Here is a 26,571-nt window from a genome sequence, read left to right on the forward strand (position 1 = left end):
CTATCAAAAAGTTTGGGGAAAAAGTCTAAACTTTTGATTCTAATTCCCAAAACTTTGAGTTAGTCTAAGTTTGGTCCATAAGGAAAAATGTGCTCTGAAATGAGGTAATGCCCAGAATGCCCAGCACAAGCTGCAGGCCTTCCAAATGAAGAAAAACCCCAGGTCTGTGGGTTGGAACATCATCAACAAGGATCAGCAGAATACTATTTTAAGTTGAAATATTAAAGAACACTTAAGGTTCACTATATTTAAGTTTTAACTTATTAAACTTAAGTTAGTTATTTGAATACAAGGCAATTTTTCACATCATAAGGCTGAAGTACTTAAAAAGGAAATTGAATACTCTGGTTTCTTTTCAGATTACATAAATCATAAAAAGGAAATTGAATGCAATAAATAGATAAGTTTACAATGTTTGAAGGCATTTACTGAGCAAAATGTTTAAGGCTATCAAATTCTCTTTAAAAGTTACAACTTAAAAGTTTTAAAAAATTTAGACTGACTTCAATTCACTGCAATGATTTTAAAATAATATCTAGTCCTTTTACAATGGAAGGAAGTTGTCTGGAAATCTAAGAAATGATGTTCTTATCACCCCTCACCATGCCAAGAAAAAGCACTGACTGGCTGCTAAGCCAGACTGATTTGCATTGCAAGTATATTCAACCAATGAAGCAAAACTTTCTAGATGTTTTCATATAATCAAAATGTTCAGAAATATATTTTGATAATAACAAGACTGAGACATTTCACTTACTTATAACCCCACGCAGTTATTCCTAATATGAGGGCCAGCACTAAAATGGTGCCAGCAATTATGCCTATTATGATATTGGTGCCAGCAACACCTGAGAGGAAAAAAAGAAAGAAGGAAGATCAGTGGTATAAAATCCTTTCAGAAACTTTATTGTTCAGATTTGTAATCATCACATGAACAACACTGTTTTCAAAAATGGGTATATTTCAAAGGAAAGAAAAATCAACCATAATTCAGCAACCCACATCAGTTGTTTTAAAAATAGTATTTGGTGTATGTCCTTTTTAATTCTTGTCCAAGTACATTTTGCACAGTTGTATTTTCCAGAAAACATGATGTAATTAAACTAAAAGAGGGAAGAGTAATGATACCTAGGGAGGAACTTGTAGAAAATCTGTATTCCTTTTGATCCTTACCTCTTTCTCTCAGAAATTCCAAAAATGTTATTTTGCATATATCACTCCATTTTGACAACTAAAGCAAGGTCCTTATTGCTCTTAGTTGTGTGAGTGTGTGTGTATGTGTGTGTGTTATATTTTGTCTCTCAAAGTGAATATGAGCTTCTTAAGGGAGAAAACATGTCCACAGACTTCTGTGATTACTGCCCAGGTGGTGTAGATGATAAACACTGGGCTTGTAATTCCCAGTCTGGGCAATGATGGCTGTGGCATTCTAGAGAAGGAAAATCCAAAGGAAAAAAAAGAGTTGAGTGAGCTGGAGGATAGAAGCTGATGTGGCAGGAGAGGGAGGTGGTACCACACTGGCAGAGAGACAGGCAGGCAGAATCCAGGGCAGGGTTGAAGCCTAGGACACAGTGATGGCATTGTTGTACCAGTATCCATTGTCAGGCAGGCTGAGATATAATCTTTTAGAGGATCATCACAGCAGAATGGCACCATGAGTCAAAGTCTTGGTCAATAAGCTCAAGGGAGGGCTCAAAGGCAGAAAAGGCTGATCTGAATGAGGTGTGGCTCTGACACTAGAAGGCCTGCTTTGCTGATAATGATTTATGCCACATGGTTAAATGCAGAGCTTTCATCCAGAGCAGCTTAGATCCATCTTTGCCTGCTCCATTGCTGAGGCATCCTTTTACACATCAAAGGTCAGGAGTCATGGGCTACTTGAGTTTTCAATTCTCCATGACAGTAGTGGCAGCCTCTGTCTGGGAGCCCTCAGAAGTCATATCAGACAGCAGGGCTAGGACATCTGAGCAGACTGGTGGACTCCAACCTGTCAGGTCCTCTGTGGGATGCACAGATGCAGCTACCAGAAGATCCCTTGGGTCACTAGGATTTTCTTACTACAAGACCTAGCATGTCTGTCCTCCCTTCCTTTTCTTCCAGGGACTTAACAGGGATCAATAAACTTAGATGTTAATCTTATTTATTTCTAAGTAATGGGTATGGTTTTGACAAGTCACTTAAATCCATGTACCTAAATATTATTGTCTGAATTAACTACTGGAACAAGCTCCACACTACCACTGCTAAGGCTGGCACTCTAAAATCTTAGTCATCCTACGATTTTCTCTATAAAAGTCACATTAGCTAAGACTGTTTACCTTTCCGAATTATTAGAATGAACTTCGAGATTTGAGCATTATATTGTGTAAAAGAATACTCAATAATAAAATGGTGAAATAGTGTAAAAGGGGACATTTACCTACAATGTATTAGTTCTTTCAACCATCTGCATACAGTTTCTATAACCCCACTTGGGCCACCCTAGTTTTTAGGACTGCATCTGTTATTTCTTATCCATGTCCTTAAAACCCCTCCAGGAACCTTAGCCAGGACTACTGCTTCTAGTTCAGGCTACAGAACTAGGGTTGAACAACAATGAGATTCTATAATAAACAATATTAAAGTATTTTAAAATCAATTAATTCTTTTATTCAGTTCAAAAATTTAAAACTCTTCCTTTAAATTCACAGTTACGAGTTATGACTACTTTCTTAATTTAAAAGAAATGTTAGGCCGGGCGCAGTGGCTCACGCCTGTAATCCCAGCACTCTGGGAGGGTGAGGCGGGTGGATCACAAAGTCAAGAGATCAAGACCATCCTGGTCAACATGGTGAAACCCCGTCTCTACGAAAAATACAAAAAATCAGCTGGGCATGGTGGCGCGTGCCTGTAATCCCAGCTACTCAGGAGGCTGAGGCAGGAGAATTGCCTGAACCCAGGAGGCGGAGGTTGCGGCGAGCCGAGATCACGCCATTGCACTCCAGCCTGGGTAACAAGAGCAAAACTCCATCTCAAAAAAAAAAAAAAAGAAATGTTATAGTTTATTGACAGCCTCAGACAAGTATAATACTTGAAAAATCTCAGAATAAAGTAGGTCAAGATAAGGCTAAATTAAATAGACTAAGTTTACATAATATTACATATCATTATAATTTAATGGACATAATCAGTTTCACAAAATGGACCCCAGTTGTATAATTCATTATTATGAAGATGTTTGATTATCATAACAATAACTCAGGTAAAAGTGTTCAGAGAGCAGTTTTCTCTGTCTTTGTGTATAAACTACATGATGTTACCAAATTAAGTACTTACCATTGCCAGACAGAGTGATACCAGTCTTTGCATCATCATTATGAGGGAAGTAAGTGTTGCAGTCAGAACCTATCCAGTGTCTGTTACAAACACACTTCAGCTCATTACTGCAAACCTGAAATCCAAAATCATGCTAGAGTAAATGTCAACTCTCTGGTACAGAGGCATGAAAAATAAACACTAATTTCTTACTATTATATGCTTAGAATTTGATAATTCTGAAAAATTATTAGTATGTTCTTCCTAATACTAATTACATTATTTCACCCTCCAGTACCTCAAACAAATGTTTCCTAGAGACCAACAACTGACCCAAAGGGAACGATGAATTTCAAGAGAAATTCATCTCTGTCTATAAAAAAAAAAATCAAAGAAATTATTGTTTTGAATTTCATTAACTTAAATTTTATGAGGAAGATTTTAAAAACTAAGCAGACATACAACAATCTGTCAGTTATCTAATACAAAGGTTTCTTTGCTTCCTTAGTAGGCATCTTTATACAAAAATGTTATTCATTTTTTAGGACGCAAAATGAGATAAAAGTCTGATGAAGAGGGGAGACCTGATGTTTTGCAGAGGTCTGAGAAGTAAGTTTCACAAGGCTGTAATCTTGGCACCTCAATCCATGCTGTAGATATTAGCTATGTCAGGGTCAAGGAACTCCCACAAACAGAGTATAGAAAAAAAGATTCACATAAAATTGACACCATTTTTTTTATATTATAGGAAAATAAACTCTCTCCATTAGTCCACTCAGGAAACAGAATATACACCTATATCTAATTCAAAACAACTTTGAATAGAGAATCAGGAGAGAGTTAAGTTAGGTTTCAGATGAGCTAAGTTCCTCCTGAGACAGGTTTTCACTACAGGGGTTTCCGTCTTGTCTAATCTAATTTTCAGGAACACAACATACATCTACATCCAAATGTAACTATAATCCAGCTTCACTAAGAGCTACAGATTAACAAATAGGCAGAAAGAAAAAGGTTTAGGCTTAAAATTAAAAGGCGTGGATTTGAGTCACCATATCACTCCTATCTTGCTAAGGGACCTTAATCAAGTCACTTGGCTTCCTTAAGTATCAGTTGCTGTCATATGTCAGGTATCAATGACATAGTGACAAGAACAGACAGTGATGCCAGGGTACGGTAATAATAATAAATAGCATAGCTTACATTTATTACACTTACCACATCCCAGGCTTGTTTTAAGTGCTTTATAAGTTAACTCATTCTTTACACAATCCTTTAAAGCAGGCACTATTATTATCTCCATTTTACAGAGAAAGAAATTGAGTCGCAAAGTCTATGAAATTTGCCCAATGTTACCCAGCTAGTAAAAAGCAGAGTTGGGATTCAAACCCAGGCCATATGATTTCAAGCCCACACTCTTAAATACATAATACACAGTACATAAAGAATACTTGTATTAATTTTTCTTGTATTAATTTTTTTGTCACAAATACAGAGTTGAGTTGCTGTAAGTTAAAATTCCTCAAATATAATTATGTATAATTATCGTGAATACATAATTATATTATGCATTTATACATTATGCATAATTGTTTTAAATTATCTGAATGCTAATTTGTCATCTGATTTACTTGCATTGGTTATTCTTCCACTAATTAATTAAACAAATGGTTACTAAGCACAACTATGTTTGGTCTCTTGTGTTTTGTTTCAGAATCTTAAGATAGATAAGATATGATTATTCATTAGCATGGATGATCAAGAAAAATTCCATTATTCTTTTCCTCTGATCCCCTAAAAGTATTTCTCCCTAACATCTTCTTAAAGATTAAGGAAAGAAGACTTGGAAGACCCCTTCACAGGAGCAGAGCTACTCAGTACATGACCCCTTCACAAGAGCAGAGCTACTCAGGTCATAACCCCTTCACAGGAGCACAGCTACTCAGTACATGTATGTTCTACTCTTATATGCCATGAGAATTCCTATGCTTTGGCAAGAAGGAACAATTAGTTACTTCCCTAAATAAATTCTTGGCATATCCCTGAAGATATGCATGGAATGACCAGAATTGAAGGCTTACAATCCCAAAACAGGAATCCTTTGTCTTAACTGAATAATACAACAGTTCAAGCAAAGAATCTTGAACAAAGATAAAAAGAATGTCACAGCGCATGCTGAAAGAAATAGATCAAAAATATTTTTGGTAGTATTGGAATTCCTAATTGGAAATGAGAAAACTTTATCATTAGTAGAGAATGAATATTTAACCTGGAAACTTACCTGTACAGGATATACATTATCTGACATATAAATGAAAGAATGGAATTAAAAGTCTTTCAAATACCATTTTTTTCCATTCATCTGTAAGAAACATTTCCCTAAGTTATTCTGTTTTTATTTCTAGGAGTTATCCTCAGCTTGTACACACTGGTGTGGCTACAGTAGTTATTAATAGTCTGTTCAGATTTGTCAGTGCCTATACCACATCAGTTGTTAAATACTGTGGCCATTACATCTAATTTTTATTCTCTTTCCTAAAATCCCATTATAGTTTGTTAAAATTTATCTCCTAGTTCACTTGTAAAAAGTTGGCAGATAAAAAAGAAGGATGTAAGAATTTGGTTAGAAAAATTATCCTTTTCTTTATTCTCAGGCTTTCTTAGATTATATAACAGAAATATTCAAATAGGCATAATTAAATTAGTGTTTACATACCAGCTAGAAATATGAATAATCAATCATGTTTTCCATAATTAAGGAAATAAATAGTTTAGGGCCATATCTGTTTCTGTGATATAAAAGAAATAGTTCCCGAGAAGGTACTGGATACTTACTCCATTTCCTGAGCAAATAGTGCCTTCTTTACTGCTCAAGCAAGTGCTAAAGTTGAAAGAAGCCACTGGAAGACACCTGTGTTCTAAGCACATCATTTGGGGGCCACAAGGTGTCCCATCTTCCACATAGCCAAGATCTACATCTTCTTCAAGCTTAACATGCCCACCACTAAAAACAAATTGACAGCAAAAAATGAGTCTATTAATTTACATTCATTTTGAAAACATGCTCAAAAACTTAAAAGTAGGCAATATCACTTCCTTTATTATATTGATTATTTAATAAAAACTAGTAGCATAAGCCAGCTCAATCTCAGAGAAAGCCATTGAATCTTTAGATCTAATTCCTTTTGGAGAAATTGATATAGTTTAGGATTTAAACATAATTACTATAACTGGGCCCTGAATTGAAACAGCTTTATCATTTCATCTGGGCTACAAAAGTAAAATAAGACATTATTAGTAGTATGTAATTTGATAAGTAGGTTTCAAGATTTGAACTGTGTTTCAGACAAGGATGAGAACTGGTTTTGGTATTCCCAAAAAGATTGCATATGTATCAATTATATTTGGGAATGACTAAACTATTATTTAGTCATTCAATATAGCAAACCTGCATATTAATTAGAATTGTTTTTTAAAACCACAGTAAGAATTGAAAATATATATTCATAATTTATTCATATGATGCCATATCATTGCTACTATAAAAGTCCCCATTCTTTTAACTTATATTCTATGTTCAGGGGTACAGGTGCAGGATTGTTATATAGGTAAACTCATGTCATGAGGGTTTGTTGTGCAGATTATTTCATCACCCAGCTACTAAGCCTAGTACTCAATAGTTATTTTTTCTTACTCACTCCTCCTCATCACATACCTCAAGTAGGCCCCAGTGTCTGTTGCTTCCCTCTTTGTGTCCATATGTTCTCAATATTTAGCTCCCACTTGTAAGTGAGAACATGTATTTGATTTTCTGTTCCTGTGTTAGTTTGCTAAGGATGATGGCCTCCAGCTCCATCCATGTCCCTGTGAAGGACATAATCTTGCTCTTTTTTTAAGGCTGCATAGTATTCCATGGTGTATACATATGTTCCACATTTTCTTTATCCAGTCTGCCACTGATGGGCATTTAGGTTGATTCCATGTCTTTGTGACAGTGAACAGTGCTGCAATGAACATACGTGTGTGTGTATCTTTATGATAGAATGATTTACATTCATTTGAGTATACACCCACAGGATTGCTGGGTGGAATGGTATTTGTTTTTAGGTCTTTGAGGAATTGCCCCACTGCTCTCCACAGTGGTTAAACTAATTTATACTCGCACCAAAGGTGTGTAAATGTTCCCCCTTGCAACCTCATCAGCATGCTATTTTTTGACTTTTTAATAATAACTATTCTGACTGGTGTGAGATAGCATCTTATTGTGGTTTCTCTAATGATCAGTGATATTGAGCTTTTTATTCATATGCTTGTTGACCACATGAATGTCTTCTTTTGAAGTGTCTGTGCACGTCCTCTGCCCACTTTATAATGAGGTTGTTTTTTCTTGTAAAGTTAAGTTCCTTACAGATGCTAGATATTAGACCTTTGTCAAATGCATAGTTTGCAAAGATTTTTTCCCATTCTGTAGGCTGTTTATCCTGTTGGTAGTTACTTTTGCTGTGCAGAAGCACTTTAATTAGATTCCATTTGTCAATTTTTGCTTTTTTGTTGTGATTGCTTTAGGTGTCATCATGAAATCTTTGACTATTCTTATGCACAAAATAGTATGGCCTATGTTGTCTTCCAGGGTTTTTATAGTTTTAAGTTGTATATTTAAGTCTTTCATCTATTTTGAATTGATTTTGGTATACAGTATAAGGAAGGGGTCCAGTTTCAATCCTCTGCATATGGCTAGCCAGTTATCCCAGCACTATTGGGATAGAGAAGTCCTTTCTCTATTACTTGTTTTTGTCAGCTTTACCAAAGATCAGGTGGTTATGGATGTGCTACTTTATTTCTGGGCTCTCTATTCTGTTCCATTGGTCTACGTACCTGTTTTTCTACCAGTACTGTGTTGTTTTGGTTACTGTAGCCCTGTAGAATAGTTTGAAGTTGAGTAACATGATGTCTCCAGCTTTTTAGTCCCTGTGAATTTTAAGTTTTTTTCTAGTTCTGTGAAGAATGTCACTAATAATTTAATAGCAATAGCATTGAATCTGTAAATTGCTTTGGGCAGTATGAACATTTGAATAATATTGATTCTTCTGATTTATAAGCATAGAATGTTTTTCCATTTGTTTGCGGCATCTCTCATTTCTTTGATTAGTGTTTTTGTAATTGTCATTGCAGAGATTTTTCACTTCCTTGACTCGCTGTATTCCTAGGCATTTTATTATTTTTATGGCAATTGTGAATGGGATTGCATTTCTGATTTGGCTCTCAGCTTGGCTGTTGTTGGTGTATGGGAATGCTAGTGATTTCTGTAACCTGATTTTGTATCCTAAAACTTTGCTGAAGTTGTTAATCAGTTGAAAGAGCTTTTAGGTCGAGACTATGGGGTTTTCTAGATATAGAATTATGCCATCAGCAAAGAGCAAAAGTTTGACTTCCTCTCTTCCTATTTGGATGTCCTTTATTTCCTACTCTTGCCTAATTGCTCTGGCCAGGACTTCAAATACTATGTTGAATAAGTGTGTGAGAGAGGACATCTTTGCCCTGTTAAGTTTTCAAGGAGAATGCTTCCAGCTTTTGTCCATTCAGTATAATGTTGGCTGTGGGTTTGTCACAGATAACTCTTATTTGGAGGTATGTTCCTTTAATACCTAGCTTATTGAGAGTTTTTAGCATGAAAGGATGTTGGATTTTATCAAAACCCTTTCTTGCATAATCATGTGATTTTTGTCTTTAGTTCTGTTTACGTAATAAATCATATTTACTGATTTGCGTATGTTGAACCAAATTTGGATCCTGGGAATAAAATCTACTCGATTATGGTGGACGTGCTTTTTGATGTGCTACTCAATTTGGTTTGCAAGTGTTTTGTTGAGGATTTTTGAATCAATGTTCATAAAGAATATTGGGCTGAAGTATTATTTTTTGTTGTGTCTCTGCCAAGTTTTCGTATGAGGATGATACCAGCCTCATAGAATGAAATAGAGAGGAGTTCCTCAATTTTATGGAATAGTTTCAGTAGGAATAGTACATCCTCTTTGTACATCTGGTAGAATTTGGCTGTGAATCTGTTTTGGTCTTGGCCTTTTTTTGGTTGGTAGGCTATTTATTACTGATTCAATTTTGGAGCTTGTTATTGGTCTGTTCAGGAAATCAACTTCTTCCTGGTTCAGTCTTGGGAGTGTGCATGCGTCCAGGAATTTGTCCATCTGTTCTAGGTTTTTTTCTACTTTTATTTATTTATTTTTTTTGAGATGGAGTTTTGCTCTTGTTGCCCAGGCTGGAGTGCAATGGTACTATCTCGGCTCACCGCAACCTCCGCCTCCTGGGTTCAAGTGATTCTCCTGCCTCAGCCTCTTGAGTCACTGGGATTACAGGCATGTGCCACCATGCCTGGCTATTTTTGTATTTTTAGTAGAGATGTTTCTCTATGTTGGTCAGGCTGGTCTCGAACTCCCAACCACAAGTGATCCGCGCACCTCAGCCTCCCAAAGTGCTGGGATTGATTACAGGCATGAACCACCGCACCCAGCCTCTTTTAGGTTTTCTAGTTTGTGTGCCAGAGGTGTTCATAGTAGTCTCTGATGATTGTCTGTATTTCTGTGGGGTCAGTGGTAACATCTCCTTTGTAATTTCTGATTGTATTTATTTGGATCTTCTCTCTTTTCTTCATTAGCCTAGCTAGTGGATTTTCTTATTACTTTTTTCAAAAAAAAAACTCAGATTTGATATTTTACTTGGCTTTTCACATCTCAGTCTCCTTCAGGTCAGCTCTGATTTTGGTTATTTCTTGTCTTCTGCTAGCTATGGGGTTGGTTTGTTCTTGCTTCTCTAGTTCTTTTAGTTGTGATGTTAGGTTGTTAATTTGAGATTTCTAACTTTTTGATGTGGGCATTTAGGGTATAAATTGACCTCTTAACACTAACTTAGCTGTGTCCCAGAGATTCTGGTATGTTATATCTTTCTTCTCATTAGTTTCAAAGAACTTCTTGATTTCTGCCTTAATTTCATTATTTACCCAAAAGTCATTTCAGGAGTAGGTTGTTTAATTTCTACGTACTGCATGGTTTTGAGAAATTTTTAGTCTTGATTGCTATTTTTATTGTGCTGTGGTCCAAGGGTACGTTTGGTATGATTTCGGTTATCTTGCATCTGCTGAGGATTGTTTTATGTCCAATTGTGTGGACATATTTTATCTAATTTTAGAGTATGCGCCATGTGATGATGAGAAGAAAATATACTGTGCTGTTTTTAGATGGAAAGTTCTATAGAGGTCTATCAGATCCATTTGGTCCAATATTGAGTTCAGGTACTGAATATCTTTGTTAATTTTCTGCCTTGATGATCTATCTAATACCAGCAGTGAAGTGTTAAAGTCTCCCACTGTGTTTGTGTGGGAGTTTAAGTCTCTTTGTAGGTCTTTAAGAACTTGCTTGATGAATCTGGGTGCCCTGTGTAGGGTGCATATATATTTAGGACGGTTAGCTCTTCTTGCTGAATTGAACCCTCTGCCATTACATAATGTCCTTCTTTGTCTTTTTATATCTTTGCTGGTTTGAAGTATGTTTTGTCTGAAATTAGTATTGCAACCCCTGTTTTGTCTGAAATTAGTATTGCAACCCCTGTTTTTGTTTTTTTTTTTTTGTTTTTGTTGTTGTTTTTTTTTTTTTTTTTTTTTTTTTCTGATTTCCATTTGTTGGAAATTTTTCCCCTTCCCTTCATTTTGAATCCACAGGTGTCACTGCATATGAGATGGGTCTCTTGAAGATAGCATACCATGGGGTCTTATTTTTATCCAGCTTGTCACTCTGGTCCTTTTAAATGGGGCATTTAGTTCATTTACATTCAATCCCCAGTCACTTCATTTATTTTTATCAAAATTACATATGGACACAGTTTAAATAATCAACAGATAAACCGTTTTTAAACACAATAAAGCAGTTCTCTGCCTCTCTAAATAGTCTTCCAGATACTCCTCCTGAGAGAAAACCACCTTCTACTCTTAATTCATTCTTCTGTTACTTATGAAAGTCTCCTGGAGTTTCTGGCCTGCTCTTATCTGTTCTGATTGTGCCGGTTTCATAGCAATGTAAATCATGAGCCGGTTTCATAGCAATGCAAATCTTGACTTTCATCTCCCTATCAACTTGGGGATTGCCCTGTCTCTCCTTGTGGTATCTTGTTTCCTATATTCCCTGCCTTTTTCTTTCTTGATTTACTTTGTTTTAGTAGAGTGCAATTTCCAGTACCTTCCTGAGAAATTCGTAGCATAACTAAACAGGTCTTTATTTTCTACCCTCACACTTGATTGATATTTTGCCAGAGTACAAAATTCTAGTTTGGAAATAATTTTCTCTATTGTCTTCTGACTCCCAGGGCTCCTGCTGCTAAATCCTAAACCATTTTAATTCTTAAGCCTGATTTTTTTCTCCTCTCTGGAAAGTTTTAGAATTCTTTGCTTTGTCCTAAGGTTCTAAAATTTCATAATGATATGTTTAGATGTACCTCTAATTTCACTCATTGTATTCAGCACTTGGAGAGCCCGTTAATATGGAAACTCCAGTCCTTTATTTCTAGACCATTCTCTTGATTTATTCATTGAAAATTTCCTCCTTGCTGTTTCCTCTGTCTAATATGTTCAGATTTTCTTTTCCATTAATATATTCCATTTCTTTTCCTTTTTTAATTTACTTTCTGGAATTTCAATTACTATGTTTTTTCTTTCTGAATGTTCTCTTTTTTAAAAAAAAAAAAAAAAAAAAACCCTATTTTCTTGTTTCATTATAGAAGTCTTATCTCTCATAAATATTGATAAGTGGTTTTATTTTTTCCCCTTCATTGTCTCATTGTTTTTGTCTCCTTTTTTTCATGTTACAGGCCTTTCTTCACATTTCTGATAACCTACATATATTTGAGTCAGGAAGCCAAACAGATGACTGGAAATTGGTCCCATTAAGGTTGGACTACTTCCATACAATACTGATATAAATACTGCTTGCTGTCCTCCAGTTTAGAAGCTTCCTCTTTTATTCTCTATAGAGTATAAATTTCCAGTCTTCCATGGGAGGGAAATCCCCAGGTTAGCTGAGTTGGGGGAAGTAATCTGTGTATCTAACTGCTTTCATCTATTTTCTGTATTTCAGCTCCTTTCCTCCACGCCTTCCCTCCCTCTTCCTAAAGTAGATGATGCTGCCAATTTCTGAGCCTGTGTGGAAGTGAGATGTATCTTGGATTGATTCTCAGTTTTCCTAATTACTGACTGCGGAATTCAGCTTTCTCAGCTTCGATAAGCCATGTGCCACACATCCATTTGCTTTATACATAACAAAATATTGTTGTTATTGTCTCTTCTCTCTTTCTATGCCTTCCTGTGGATATATGAACTTTTTAAAAAGATCAATTTGGTATCATTTTAGTGGGATTTCATAAGGGAGCAAAAGTAGATGCATATATTTAATATGTTGATTTTACCCAGAGTCCTCATTTTCCTTAATAAGAATTAAATGGAAACCAAACTCTGTAAGACTTTACTGACCAATCTAAGCCTAACTCTAGTAATCACATAATATTCTTCATTCAACTATTTTTTTGTCTTCTTTTTATCTCTTCTCTGTCAGGATTTACTCAATCACCTCTATGAACTAGATCATATTTTGACCTACTAACATATACATGAATTGAAAACAGAAGGAATCCTAAACTGCATTCCTGAAAAATAAGATGACTCAGGTTGTTACAGAATGGTTAGATGATTACCTGCAGTTTAATGTTCTTCCTTGCTGCACAACTAAAGTAGATGTGATTTCACCATCGAGTTCTCCAAGCCTTGGGATATTACCAATATTGGTACACAAAAGGTAACCACAAAGCACATCCCTGTGTCAAAAGATTACCAATTACTTCTTTTCCCAAAGATATAGCAAACCATATACAGTTAGAATGATCATCTCTCATTCTAGCATTTCATTTTCATCAAGTACATTATCTACTCAAATATAAAGCAAAATGAATTAAGTCCAAATTAGCGTGCCACCTGCTCTAAAAGTGTCTTCTCTGAAACTCTTATTGGTGTACCAAAATCCCAATTGTTTTCTAGCTTTTTCTTTACTGTCTGTTAGTTCAAGTATTTAAAGAATTGATCAAATAGGCTTCTTTTACATTGATACCTCTCTTCCCCTAAGACAATACTAGATATCGTCATCTATTTCTTCTTCTTCTTCTTCTTCTTTTCCCCCTAGAGTCAGGGTCTTACTCTGCTGTTCAGGTCAGGTTGGAGTGTAGTAGTGTGATCATGGCTCACTGCAGCCTCAAACTCCTGAATTCAAGTGATCCTCCTGCCTTGGCCTCCCAGATAGCTGGGACCACAGGTATAGGCTACCATACCCAACTAACTTATAAATTTTTCACAGAGACAGAGTCTCACTACATTGCCCAGGCTGGTCTTGAATTCCTGATCCGAAGCAGGAACTTCCCTCTTCAACCTCCCAAAGCACTGGGTTACAGGCATGAGACACTGTGCTCAGCCAATTTTTTTTTTAAAAAAATGGTAACTGAATGATATTTGTATGAGCATTCTTTTGGAATACAGATTTTTTTTCAACATGTTGCCCTAGAATTAAAGAAGAAAATATAGACTGCATATATTTTATTGATTGTCAACTACAAAGGCTCATTATCCTTTCTTCAATATATTTTACTACTTCCCCAACTGCTACATATGATACTAATTTAACTTATGAAATATCTTTACTGGTGTTAATACAATCTTACATATTATTTATAGCCAACAAATTTTAATTATTAGTAGAGATAACAATAAACATATTTTTAAATATCTTGTGAAGATTAATTAGTAAGTCTGAAAGATTGTATATGAAAATATCAGACTTTATCAGATGGAGAAGAAGAAAAATTAGAACCTATATTTTTCACCAACATAGAAAAGAATGTATTACATTTTTCTTTAAAAATGCTTTTTAAAATTATGTCATCATTGTACTATATCTATCATAAACAAAAATGCTTTCTCAACAGAGAAGAGATATTCGTTCAAAATTTTCTGAATGGCATTTATGTATATAAACCTAAGTAATTTAGAATATATAAAGACAATTCAGTATTATTTTTATCCACAAGAAAATTATACTCTAGATGAGATGATATATCACACACATAAACAACATAAAACAAAATTAGAGCCAAATAAATACAAAGGGCTATGGGAGTTCACAGAAGACAGAGATGATTTATTTCTAGAGTAAATCAGAAAGGAATTTATAAAGTGTTTTCCTAGCTGGGCTTTGAAGAATAGATATATTTTTAACTGGTGATGGTATGAGTTAAAGGGCATTTCTGGAGAAACAAATAGCATAAATGTAGACATGGAGGTACACATATTAGGAATGGTAAGGTTCGCTAGATTTGGAACAATATAAATGAAATGACAAAAAGTATTGGTTGGGGAAAATTGTGGAATAGGTACAGTGTCAAGCTAAGGTTCCATTTAATTTGTTAACAAGACTATGACATTCAGCAAAGTGGTAAAGGGAGAGTTTTGAAATCATACTCTCCAAATTCTAATTCTGCTTATTATTATGTCCCATATACACGACTTTGGGCAAATTAACTGTGTCTCAGTTTCCTTCTCCATAAAATGGGAGGACTGCCATAAAGATTAAACGGCATAGCTTATATAAAGTGTGATACAGTGCTTAGCACGCAGTGTTCGCTCGATCAATGCTGGGTCCTATTCTCACCATTAATTAGCCACGTGGAAGCAGTGAAATTTCAACAAAGTATTGACAGTAAAAAAGATCCAAAAGATTATTCTGATAGAGGTACACTAGGGAATCCTGGCATAGAAAACTGTTAAGAGAATTCTATAATAGCTGAAGGATTAATATAGGTCTTAGTTCAGGTAATGGCAACAGGCAGGTAAATGAATACATAAATTAAAGACCAATGATGGCAAAGCAAAGGGAAGAATGGACTTAATTTGGCATTCGGACAACGTGTAGAGGGAAGGTAGCACGTCAAGGATCATTTTAAGGCTTCTAGACAGGGCAGTGAAATATTGAGACCTTTATCAAAAAAAAAAAAAAGGGTGGTTTGGCAAAGTTAGAGCCAGTTAATTCAATTCAGTAGCACTGAGTACATATTCTGGTGGCTTTATGTTCTGTTGCTTTTGAGATGCTGAAAGGTGTCTTCTAGGTAAGAAAATTCTGAGGTAGCTGCAAGTATGACCTGGGCCTTAGGAGAAAGGTAAGCACACATGTCAAGATTCGGAAGCCCTCTGCATAGGTGATGCTGCAACACTGGGAAGAGATGAGGTTAAGGAGGCAAGAGCACACTTTGTATGATGCACAAAACAAACTTCCCAGTCACTCTAAAAAGTGTACTTGGAATTGACCAGGGGATGAATTCCGGGCTGACTTCTCCACCTCACCGTTTGTTGCACTGTATCCACGTGTCTTTGTCTTTCCCACAGTTACCCTTCTCTGTTCCTTCAATATTCAGTTTCTCATAGCAGTATTTGTCTGATGCTGTCACCTCTGAGGCAGAAAAAATTTGTTCAGTGAGGGAAGTAACTGCTCAAAATCTTTGCAAAAAAGGAAAATTGTAATATAAGGACTCTTCATCACTAGTGTTATCAATTCCAAAAATGTTACCAATGGTTCGCAACTGTACCCTGGATTGTAGATATCCAACACTCAAATACATTTTCATTAAAGCTCATTTGAAATTTAGAAAACAAATATATTCAGATCTCTGTTGGGTTTCAGGCTGCAGGCTACAAAAACAAACACTCCTTAGAATTTGTCCAATAATTAGGGGAGGGCAATACCAAATAGTTCCTTGAATATATTCTCCATTCTTTAATCTCAATACTAAATATAATACATGAATTTCTCATTTAGCATATTTTATTAATCATAAAGACAAGTTTATTTAAATAGTTATATCCTATAATTAGATTCAAGAAACAGTGGTACAATTTTTACCTTGCTCACCACTTCTTAGCAGCTATCAAAAGCAATTTTACTTTGCGTTAAGACAAACTTGAATTCATGCTAAGTCTCTGAAAGTCGAATAACATTTTAACGTATGTCAGTATCTTGTCCAGGCTTTTATCTCTTCTAAAGCCAGGGATGGTTGATAGAGTAATCTAAGAATTAGGACAAAATTCGAACTAATCAAAGAATAATTTTTAAAAAAAAAAACCAACTAGTTATGATGGTAGTTTCTTTTCCTACTTCTTGTTGTCAGCTACTCTTTTTGCTCAAGTGGATAAAACAAAAATGATACCTTTTTTCAGAGTACAAACCTGCCTGACTATATGTTTTCCCATCCCAATGTTTCCAATTGCTTAAAGAGAGCATACACTTCCCCTCCTAAAAGGATTGTGGCACCTACTTATGACAATTAAGAATTATCGGTATTTTGTATCCTGAAACAGTTTATAGTTACAAATTGTATCCTGAATCAGTTTAAAACAAAAACTGCTTCCAAAAGTTTGGGCTAGTAACACTTCTAGACAACAATATATTAAATATACATTTAAATAGAGTATAATTTAAATATAAATGTTATATATTGTCCTTTGAAAATCTGACAGACTTTAAAGCCTAAAACATTAACATTTCTTTCTGATACAGCAAAGCCACCTTAGCAGACATGCTGCTGTTCTAAATCAAGGATGTCCCGTCCAGGGTCCATGTCCATCCCATATGGTTCCGCAGCTTTGACTTCAGGGCGCTCAGCTGAGAAGAGTATACATGGAGCTGAAATCCAGGTCTGCTCTATTCTCCAAGCTGTGTGCCCTGGCATGGGGTTCATCTGCCCGGCAGCAAAGGCACTTTCTGTCTCGTCTACAGGCACTGCCAACTAGCCAAGATGTGCTGGACTGTCTTCTCAAAGTGGCGCCTTCCTCTAATTTCCAGAAACATCCCCCTGCTTTGAGAATCCCTCAGTCATAAAGTGGTCAAAAATTTACTTTCAGCACACTTGTCCTTGAGAAGTCTGCCTGATATCATACTTTAACACTGATCAAGCCACACTATTTACTTACTTTGCCCCCAGATGTATTTGCATTGTCTATCCCTGGTTTTACATCTTCCTCCAAAGCAAATTCCCTAAAATGGAAAAGCAAATACCCATTAGCAATGCAATGTCTGCTTACGTCAGATAACTGAAAAAGAAACTATGATCTGGAAAAATAATAGATGAAGAGCAGACCTTTTATCTTCAGAATTGATTACAAACATTGAAACTGATCTTCCTATTTTGACAAGATTTCAGAATTTCTTTTATGCTGGTACACATGAAAAATTTAGGCAAAAATGAAGTGACCTACCTGAACACCATCACATGAATATCCATCCATTTTATGAATATTAGGGGCACACTAGGAAAAAAGAGAACAAACAATTAATCAAATATAGTGCAAAATAAATGGATGAGCTAATCCCTTTCATGTTTTCACTTTTAAAAACACATTTGATAATATTGCTAGTACCTTATACGATCTAAAAATAAGATGAAAAGGAGGTCAAGAGAAAACAAGCCTATGTCCTTGAAGTCTGGGTATTTGGTTAAGAAAAATAAAAAATTAAAGAACTGACTACAATACACTCAACTAATGATACATTTAAAAGCATCTTGATTCATAGAGATATACTATTTTTCAGAGCAAGAAAGGGGGCAAAACAATAGTAAAGAGTAGGTCTGCATAGATGGAGTAATAACTACAGTTTCCTTTCTTTTGCCATGAGAAGAAACATAGCCCTTATACTTAAAATAATGGCTTTCAAGCTGAAGTCTACTTTAAGAATGTCAGAAAAGAACACACTTTATAATCCTTTTTTGAAGCAATTATAAAAAATTATAAGGCACTCTTGAATGAGTATAAACCAAGAGCAAATCGCGCAGTTGTGTTGCCTCTTTGTCTTCCAGTGATACCATGTGCCATTTTGCAAAAATGGAATATCAAGAAAGGAAACTGGCCAATAGAGTTGGAAGTGCAGCAAAGAAAATTGATGACAATAGAAGTCAAATACAAATTGAACTTATAAATGGAGTTATAGAAAAAAATAGCTGACTGTGGGAATGTTGATACTGCCGTTCAAGACCCTCTAGACATGCAGCACCCCAGAGGAACTTGGTGAAGGAGGACTTAATGACATTGGTGAATAAGGTGACTATGACATATAGGTGACAATTGCCCTGAGGGGGTACTGTCAGCAAGAAACTTCACATTCATATCTTCACATCTCTCGGGGTATCTCATGACATTGAAAGCACAAAGAATAAAATGTTGAAAGTTGATCCAAACTAGAAAGGAGTGTGACAGCGCAACAAGGCACTGAAAAGATGCTCACTCTCTATCATAAAGCTTGTAAGAAGAAGGCCGTCTCTATTCAAACTACCCCGGTAAGCTTTTTACAAAGGAAACAAATCTTTTAATTTTCAGTGTTTCTCTTTTAATGTACAGTATGCTAAATAAATATTATTCTTTCACCTCCCTATGCATTTAAAACCAACAGTAAGAGAGTTTTTAATAATTTGACAGCATTTTTTGAAAATTGTAAAGCAACTGCAATATATTTCTGATTATTAAAACGACTTTTAATGTCATTTTTATGGTTTGGCACGACCCTTCAAAGTGAGGACTGCCTGTAGGTACACTGACCATTTTGAAATCTGTGAACCCCCAGCAAAGTTTATTCAATCGATTTAGCTTGTCTAATTTATAACTAAGTGCTATAAAATTCAAAAGCAGCTATTAATGGCGATGCAAGCTGTGTCAGAGAGGAGTCAAGAGAAGGAATCCTCTCTAAGAATCCAATGTGCTTGTGGGTCCTTGCCTCCGCTGACTCCTGTTTCAATCAGCTGAAGAGAAAGAATTTTTTTTGTTTCTTCTTTTACTAAGTAAATGAAAAGAAAATGCCTACTTAATACAAAAACAAAATAGTTAAGGCATGTATGCAGTCTGAGGTTAGTTCAACATTAAGACAAAAATTATGATCAGCATCTGTTCAAGCTTCAAAGCTTCAATCACTGAAACTGAAATTCCTAAAAAAGTGGAAAGACGGTGAGAAGTAATGTGAAAGAGACATGAGCATCTTGTTCATTTACATTTCTCTTTGAGGCACAGTATGCTAAGGATACTTCCACTTTTTCCCATAGGGTTTAGAGCAGTTATTTTGTAAATTACCTGGCTTGAATTTCCTGAGCATGTTTCACGAATATCACAATCATTTACTGCTTCTCGGCACACAGTGCCCACAGGCTGGAACTAAAATGAACAAAAATCAATGTGTGAAACTGTAGAAAAGAAAAAAAGACATCTTACAGTATCATCTAAAGAAAGCAAAATGAAAATTGTTTGGCTAGATATACCTTAAATTATTCTAAGATGATTATCTGTGAAAACCACAGTTACTAAAAAAAATTTAATAGTTTAAGAAACAGTTTCTTGTGTTGATGAAATTTCCATAGTCATGACACATGAGCCTTATACTATACTGCTAAATTCCACAAGACAAATCAGTTAGTCCAAGTTCTAGTAATTTTTCTGTACACATAGCTTTTGAATTTACCCTTTATCCTTCATTCTCACTGACACTTTCATTACATGATTCTTTTTTTGCCTTATCTATCAACAATTTAAAAATTACATTTTGGGTCGAACAATAAAAATTAGATTTTCTGGCAAAGCTATTTCCTCCCATGCTTCTTCTTCCCTTCTCTCCTGCCTTACTTTTACATGGATTTACATCTTGGTCTTTTATTCTTTTCTAGTGTTTCTATTATCTATGCCTGTGTATAGGCACTTTCATTTTTCTGTTTTCCATCACCTCAAATATTTCTTGCAAGTGTGAGAATTGTATAAATAAATTTTTAACTTCATTAGGTTAAAAATGTGAATTACAAGAGTACTCACTAAAACAAAACAGACCAGAGATATATAGCTAAAGTACTTCCCTTCCCTCCTCAATCCCTCTTTTTCCCTCTCCAAAATGGTAGCATTCAGGGCTGGATCCTTACATGGTTTGTCTCTGTTCACACAAAGGCACATGTTCTTCTGTTTCCCCCACTTTCCAGATAAGTTTTATCTTCTCTAGCTGCTCAGAACCCTACAGGCATTTGAGTCTCTCACTGTTCCTAGAACATACACTACCCACATAAACTCCAATCTGGATTTCAGCTAGTATTTTTTTCAGGAGACCCAAACAAAATATGTATTCATTCATCCATTCATCAAGTATTTAATAATGTGCAAAGCACTGCTCTAACCACTGGGAACTCAATGGAGAACAAAACCCAAGAAACTTCCCTGCTCATAAGGAACTTATATCTTAATGTGGGTTAAAAATAAATAAAAAAATTTAATTTCACATGTTTCTCTTCTTCCCTGGGACTGAGGGAAGCCACCATTTTAGAATATCTAGGGTAGAAATATGAGCAAATTTGGGGCAGTTTAGAGGAGTGCAAAATATTCAAGAATTTCCAGGAAACTTATAAAACAAAGAATAGTGAGCGAGAATTTGCACTAAGTACTAGGATACAGCAGTAAATAAATCAACCAAACTGGAACTTGTATTATAATGGAAAAAGAAAAGTAATAAACAAGTAAACAAGCACTCTTTAACAGCAGTGGTCTGCAAACTGTGGCCCAAGGGTCAAACTAAAGTGGCTGCCTATCTTTATAAATAAAGTTTTACTGAAAACATAGCTATGCCCCATTTCTTTCTATATTTTCAATGGCTGCTTTCAAAGACAGAGCTGAGCTGCAACAGAGACTTTATGATCCACAAAGCCTAAACTATTTACTATCTGGCTCTTTATAGAAAAAGTTTGCCAGTGCTGGCTTATAGATACACCATTATAAATACATGTAGAAAAAAATAGAGATACACATGGTTTCTTATCTTTTTCTTCTATTCTCCCTCCTCCATTCACTGTCCTGCCTCTGGCTGCCATAGGAGTCTGGAGTGGCAGGTAAGAGTTGGGGAGGATGGTAAAGAGAGTGGCAAAAAAGATCTCTCTTGAGTCTTGACTGGTACAGCTATAACTGTACAAATGGCAGTCATGCCATTTTATTTTATGTATTTTAATCGTATTATTTTCTACTTGGTCCTTGAAATGATTATATCACAGGAAGCCTAATTATATAAGTCAAAGGGAAAATGGTGCAATTAAATGCATTTTATAGATGGATAGACTTAAAACATTGAGGATTAAGATAAACGATTCAGGATTTTATGTTGTGGCAGTGGAAAAAAGCTGACAGAATAAACAGGGGTGGTAGCCAAAATCAAAGAATGTCTTTCACATTTGGTTTAATCTTCTTTTTTACAGAGTGCTTTCAGAGATCTCTGCCAGTGCCTGCTTGTCTTAAAAAGCTGCCAGGAGACACAGTGGAAACAACAGAAGCTGTTGCCAGCAGATCTGGGGTGTAACTGTACATCTATTCCTTTCTGGCTGAGTGAGCCTGTATAGGTTATTTAACTTCCTTGAGACTGAGATTGCTTAATTGTAAAAATCAGGATAATAATGCCTATCCCAAAAGTGTGCTTGTGAGCATTATCTCAGACAGTGGTCTCAACCAGGGGTGATTTTATCTCCAAGGGAGCATTTGGCAGTGTATGGAGATATTTTTGGCTCTGCTGCCTAAGAGGGGTGCTGCTAGCACCTAATGGGTGGAATGCAGGGATACTGCTAAATATACTACAATGCACAAGACACAACCTTACAACAAAGGATTATCCAGCCAAAAATAGTGCCAGAGTTGAGAAATTCAGATATAAGATGATACAAAAGTGCATAATCTCTGGCACACAGTAGATGCTTACTATGATAGTTTCATATCCCATCCTCCTTTAACTCATTAAACTAAAGTTACTCAATCAGCAGATTATCACTAAGAGAGTGCTGTGCATATTTATTCACTCGCTGAACAAATATTTACTGAGAATGTATACCAGTTACTGTCTAAGTGCCTGGCTCTGCTCCACGAAATGTGCAACAGTAAAGTGAGAGACAGATATTAAACCTCAGATATAATGTGGACTATTATGCCAGATTTTACATGAGAAAACAAGAGTCAGATTTCTTTAAGGGAAGTAAGCCTCAAATTACTGTTAGTCTTGATGTAAAGGCTTAAATATTCGGGGATAGGTATGAGGATGCTGCTGAGAGGATGAAAACATCAAGCGTGTAAAGATGCATTCTAAACTTGCTGCAACGATAATATATGCAAGGTATTATCACGTCTCAAAGTACTCCCCTCCTCCCTCAGCAGTTAATGCAAGAGACACACCAAGCTGAGCAACAAGAAGAGATCCACTGAAACTCTCCTTGGCTTCACCAAGAAAACTAAACATCATTTAAACATTAGTAACACCTGGTTTCATTTAATGTGCATGCTCCACAGGAAGTATGGAAAGGACAGCCTCTGAAGATTAACAGGGTTCACACCCTAGTTCTCCAACTTCCTTGGTGTAAGACCTTAGGCAAACTACTTAACCACTACTAGCCTTAGTATTTTCATCTGTTAGGTGGGAAGAATAATAAGCAACTACACCTCACAAGATTTTGTGGGGATCCTGTAAAGCATCTGGCACTTAGTCATTTAATATGTAATAGATACTATTTTTGTTATTAGATTATATTTACCTAGCCTTAAGGATTTAATCAAGTATATCCTTTTTTTCTGTCAAATGGCCATTAATGTTTATTTACCTTGCACTTTTTACAGCAAAGACCATCACTGCATTGAGAGTCTTGAGTCAAGGTGCATTTCTTACAACACTCTGCTCCTTCAAGGACACATTCCTAAGAAATAAAACATCAGAAAATGGTGTCACTTTCCTGAAAGTAAAAGAATGTTTTCTAAAATAAATGTACAAACTCACAATAATAATCTTTCTTCTACAAATTCTATAAAATTTCCAGGCATGACATTTGTTCCATACATCTCAGTGTGTGGACCTGGAATGACCCTGAATTACCTAGAACATATCAACAAAACAACCAGAGACTTACGGCTGGGGTTCCACAGTCACACTCCTCTCCAGTTTCAATGAAGCCATTGCCACACTCAGGAGGATCAAGAAGCTGTGGGAGGAAAACCAAAAAGTGAACTAAAATATAGAAAATTCAACATCAAAGACTTTGAGAGACCTTAAGTGCCATTTCCAAATACACCTGCCCTGTCGGTCATTCCAAAATATAGTTTTATTTTCCTAAACTAGAAAACATGACCTCAGAACTTGGAACTTTAGAACAGAAGTATCTACATGCCACATAGGGACTGATAAAAGTCTTTAAAATTAAAGATGATCTAACCATTCACTAAAATCAAGCCAGACTCCCTCTTGAAAATTCATTTCAAAACAGAAGTGGGGAATTTGGAGTCAGATGTCTAAATTAAAATCTTGGCTCAATTACTTATCTCAAGTAAACTACTTAACATCTCAGAGACCTTAATATCCAAAACAGGAATAATAATAATATTAGTTGTCCATCTACATCAGAAAATTGTTGTGAGGATTAAGTTTAGTCATCTGTGAAAAACCTTTTATTACTATATCTCCTTCTGATACAGGAAACTATTTCACAGACAATGAGATAAGCATCAAACCGTTAGTATATCCATTGATCTACTTAACATAAAATATAGCTCCTCCTATTAAGATAGTTTTGCAGAGAACAAAAATTAAATTTGCCCCAGAGACTGAAGCAAATTTTGACTGGTCCAAGATCATGTTTTAGGTCTGTTTTATTGTTTAGCTCTTCATCAACTTTGTTCTCTTTTGAAAATAATGTATCCTATGGTGATATGCAAATTAATAAATAATTGTTACATGAAAGATATATAATATTCAATCAAAAGCTAATCAAAGTTTACATATTATAGAATTAAAATGTACACACACCAGTAAACAGATGGACATACACACACACACACACACACATACACTTTCATAACTAGAGAGAAAAAAACAACAAAATAAAATATACAACAACAAAACCCACTTGATTTTAAATATTCTCTCTTCTACAAATGAATCAACTTTTGTCTTTATTTCATTTTTAGTTGAAAGTAATAATAACAAATAAAAAAAAAACGCCAAAATAAAAATTATTGAGATTAAAACCACACTTATTCTCTTATTCTGGGTTTACAATAATCACTTATTTTGGTAAAAATACTTGAACTGTTTAGTATTTGTGGCAGCAGCGATACAGCTCAAATTTCTCTTTCCAAGCTTTTGAAGAGTCTTAAAATTGTCAATTTGCTTTTCAATACAGTATGATACATTTTCAAAATTTCACTGTAGTGAACAGAAATTAAACCAGGTAAATGATCACAAAGGCAATGGTGCATAGCCCTGGTGCACAGAAGCATTTCTTAGTTCACATAATTCAGAAGGACAAAGTATTCTTTTTTATTGTGGAAAGTCTTCAAAACACAGGAGGAAAACCTGCTTTCTAGTCAGTAATCAGAGGATACGCTGCAAGTGGTAAAAGCCCGTGAGAAAGTACAAGACTTTCTCCATTTCTGCTTTAAGAAGACTTGGCTTTTCATATTGAGAAACACTTATAATTTTAATATACTGCTCATTCGGAAAGTCAGGAGCAGGTAGGGAGTGATGAGGGTAGATATGCCCCCACGTTCAACTTGTGTGAGTTGTGATTAGGTAACCAAAAAAAATAAGCATCAAGAAAATGAAAAAGAAAAGTAAAATAAAACCATTTTTGTAAACTAACTTTGAATCATCACTTGGCTATATAAAAAGAAAATGGAAATTTTTCAGACAGCAAACACTGTTATTTCTACCTGCTTTCTATTCTCATTAGAATAGCCCAAAAATGCCCAACATTAAAGCTGACTTTGAATATGCAGATATATAGCATCTCTAGAATATGTATGTATATGCCAAGTTGAAAAGCTCTCTTACAAGATTCAATCATTGAAAATGAGTATTTTAAATATTTTAGAAAGGTTAATAATTAAGATTGTAAACCTTATTAACCATATTTATTACCTTAGAAGGTTTGTTGAAAAGGCAGGCACCACCTCCACTATTCAGAAAGTCATGATACTCTTCAATACTACACTGGGTGAACTTTTTAGGAAGATAATAGCTATAAAAGAGAAGAAAATAGCCGGGTTCAATTCATCTTTCTTGTTTGTGAATTAGTCTGAAAACTGAAGACTTAAAATTGTATATTACTCTTTAAAATGACAGAATAAAGTCTACTTATGTACAACATTTATAGTCACTCTATAAGAATTTTATTCAATCAAGATTATTTCTAAATTATTCATTTGGGGACAAATAGTGGCTGTGAGTTGTTCATTATTTGCATAGCATTCAAGTTAAATCAAGGAGAGTTAGGAAAAATTTATTTCATAATGAGTCTTCTCTAAATATTAAAACTGAGCTAGAATCCAAACTGCAGAGCACTCCACAAAATCACTGACTTATAATATAAACATGTCAGGTCTTAAAAGTCAAAGAAAGACGGAGGAACTGTTCCAGACTGAAGGAAGCTAAAGAGACATAAAACAAAATGTGATGCCTTTTCCTACAGATGACATTATTGAAACCTGGGACAATCTTGAACGACGGCTAAGAATGAGATAATTTTACTGCTTGTATTGTGGTTATGTACGAGGATGTACTTGTTTGTAGAAAATGCACAGTAAGGTATTTGGGAGTGATGGCATACTAAGCAATTTATGATCCGAGGGACAAAAGTTTGTTATTAATCTCACAACTCTTCTTCAGGTTTGAAGTTGTTTTTTAAAAAAAACTAATAAAAGGTCAACAGTAAAAATATGTTGATTAGAGAATAATTTGGCAATATGCATTAAGAATCTCCAAAAGAGCACACCTTTGGATCTAGTAATTCTAATTTTAGAAATTTTTATTGAGGAAATAATTAGCTATGTGCACAAATATGTATGAACAAAGACATTTGTGTTGGCACGATTTATAACAGGAAATAACATAAGCATAACCTAAATGTTCAATAGTTAAGAACCGTTAACGAAACTGTGATATGTTAATAAAACAGAATACCATATAGTTATTAATGATCATAGTGTTGAAGAACGGACTCAGAAAAATGCTGACTATACAGTGTTAAATACCGAATTAAAATACAGTGGTATTTTAAAATCAACCGTGGTTGTTACTGAGAAAAGAAGTCACCAAAATTTTATTTTCTATATGTTTAAAACATTGTTTTACACTGAGCTTTGATAAAAAGGGG

The 26,571-nt window shown here is 35.2% G+C and overlaps 1 protein-coding gene across 19 annotated transcripts in view; it reads right to left on the reverse strand.

Annotated features, from left to right (window-relative positions):
* Positions 1-26,571, reverse strand: part of ADAM22 (ADAM metallopeptidase domain 22) — a 254,110-nt gene that overhangs the window by 32,264 nt on the left and 195,275 nt on the right. For all 19 annotated transcript variants that reach the window (XM_032253009.1, XM_032253007.1, XM_032253002.1 and 16 more), the window contains 11 exons: positions 25,338-25,437; positions 23,332-23,403; positions 23,029-23,121; positions 19,499-19,579; positions 17,639-17,689; positions 17,354-17,417; positions 15,731-15,836; positions 13,042-13,161; positions 6,127-6,295; positions 3,316-3,430; positions 758-848 (listed from right to left, as the gene is read on the reverse strand). In XM_032253009.1, the coding sequence (XP_032108900.1) occupies positions 758-848; positions 3,316-3,430; positions 6,127-6,295; positions 13,042-13,161; positions 15,731-15,836; positions 17,354-17,417; positions 17,639-17,689; positions 19,499-19,579; positions 23,029-23,121; positions 23,332-23,403; positions 25,338-25,437 (1,062 nt within the window). The remainder of the gene's footprint in view (positions 1-757; positions 849-3,315; positions 3,431-6,126; positions 6,296-13,041; positions 13,162-15,730; positions 15,837-17,353; positions 17,418-17,638; positions 17,690-19,498; positions 19,580-23,028; positions 23,122-23,331; positions 23,404-25,337; positions 25,438-26,571) is intronic.

Source organism: Sapajus apella, unplaced genomic scaffold (assembly GCF_009761245.1).
Source record: "Sapajus apella isolate SASKATOON/1434 unplaced genomic scaffold, GSC_monkey_1.0 scaffold81, whole genome shotgun sequence".
NCBI lineage: Eukaryota > Metazoa > Chordata > Mammalia > Primates > Cebidae > Sapajus > Sapajus apella.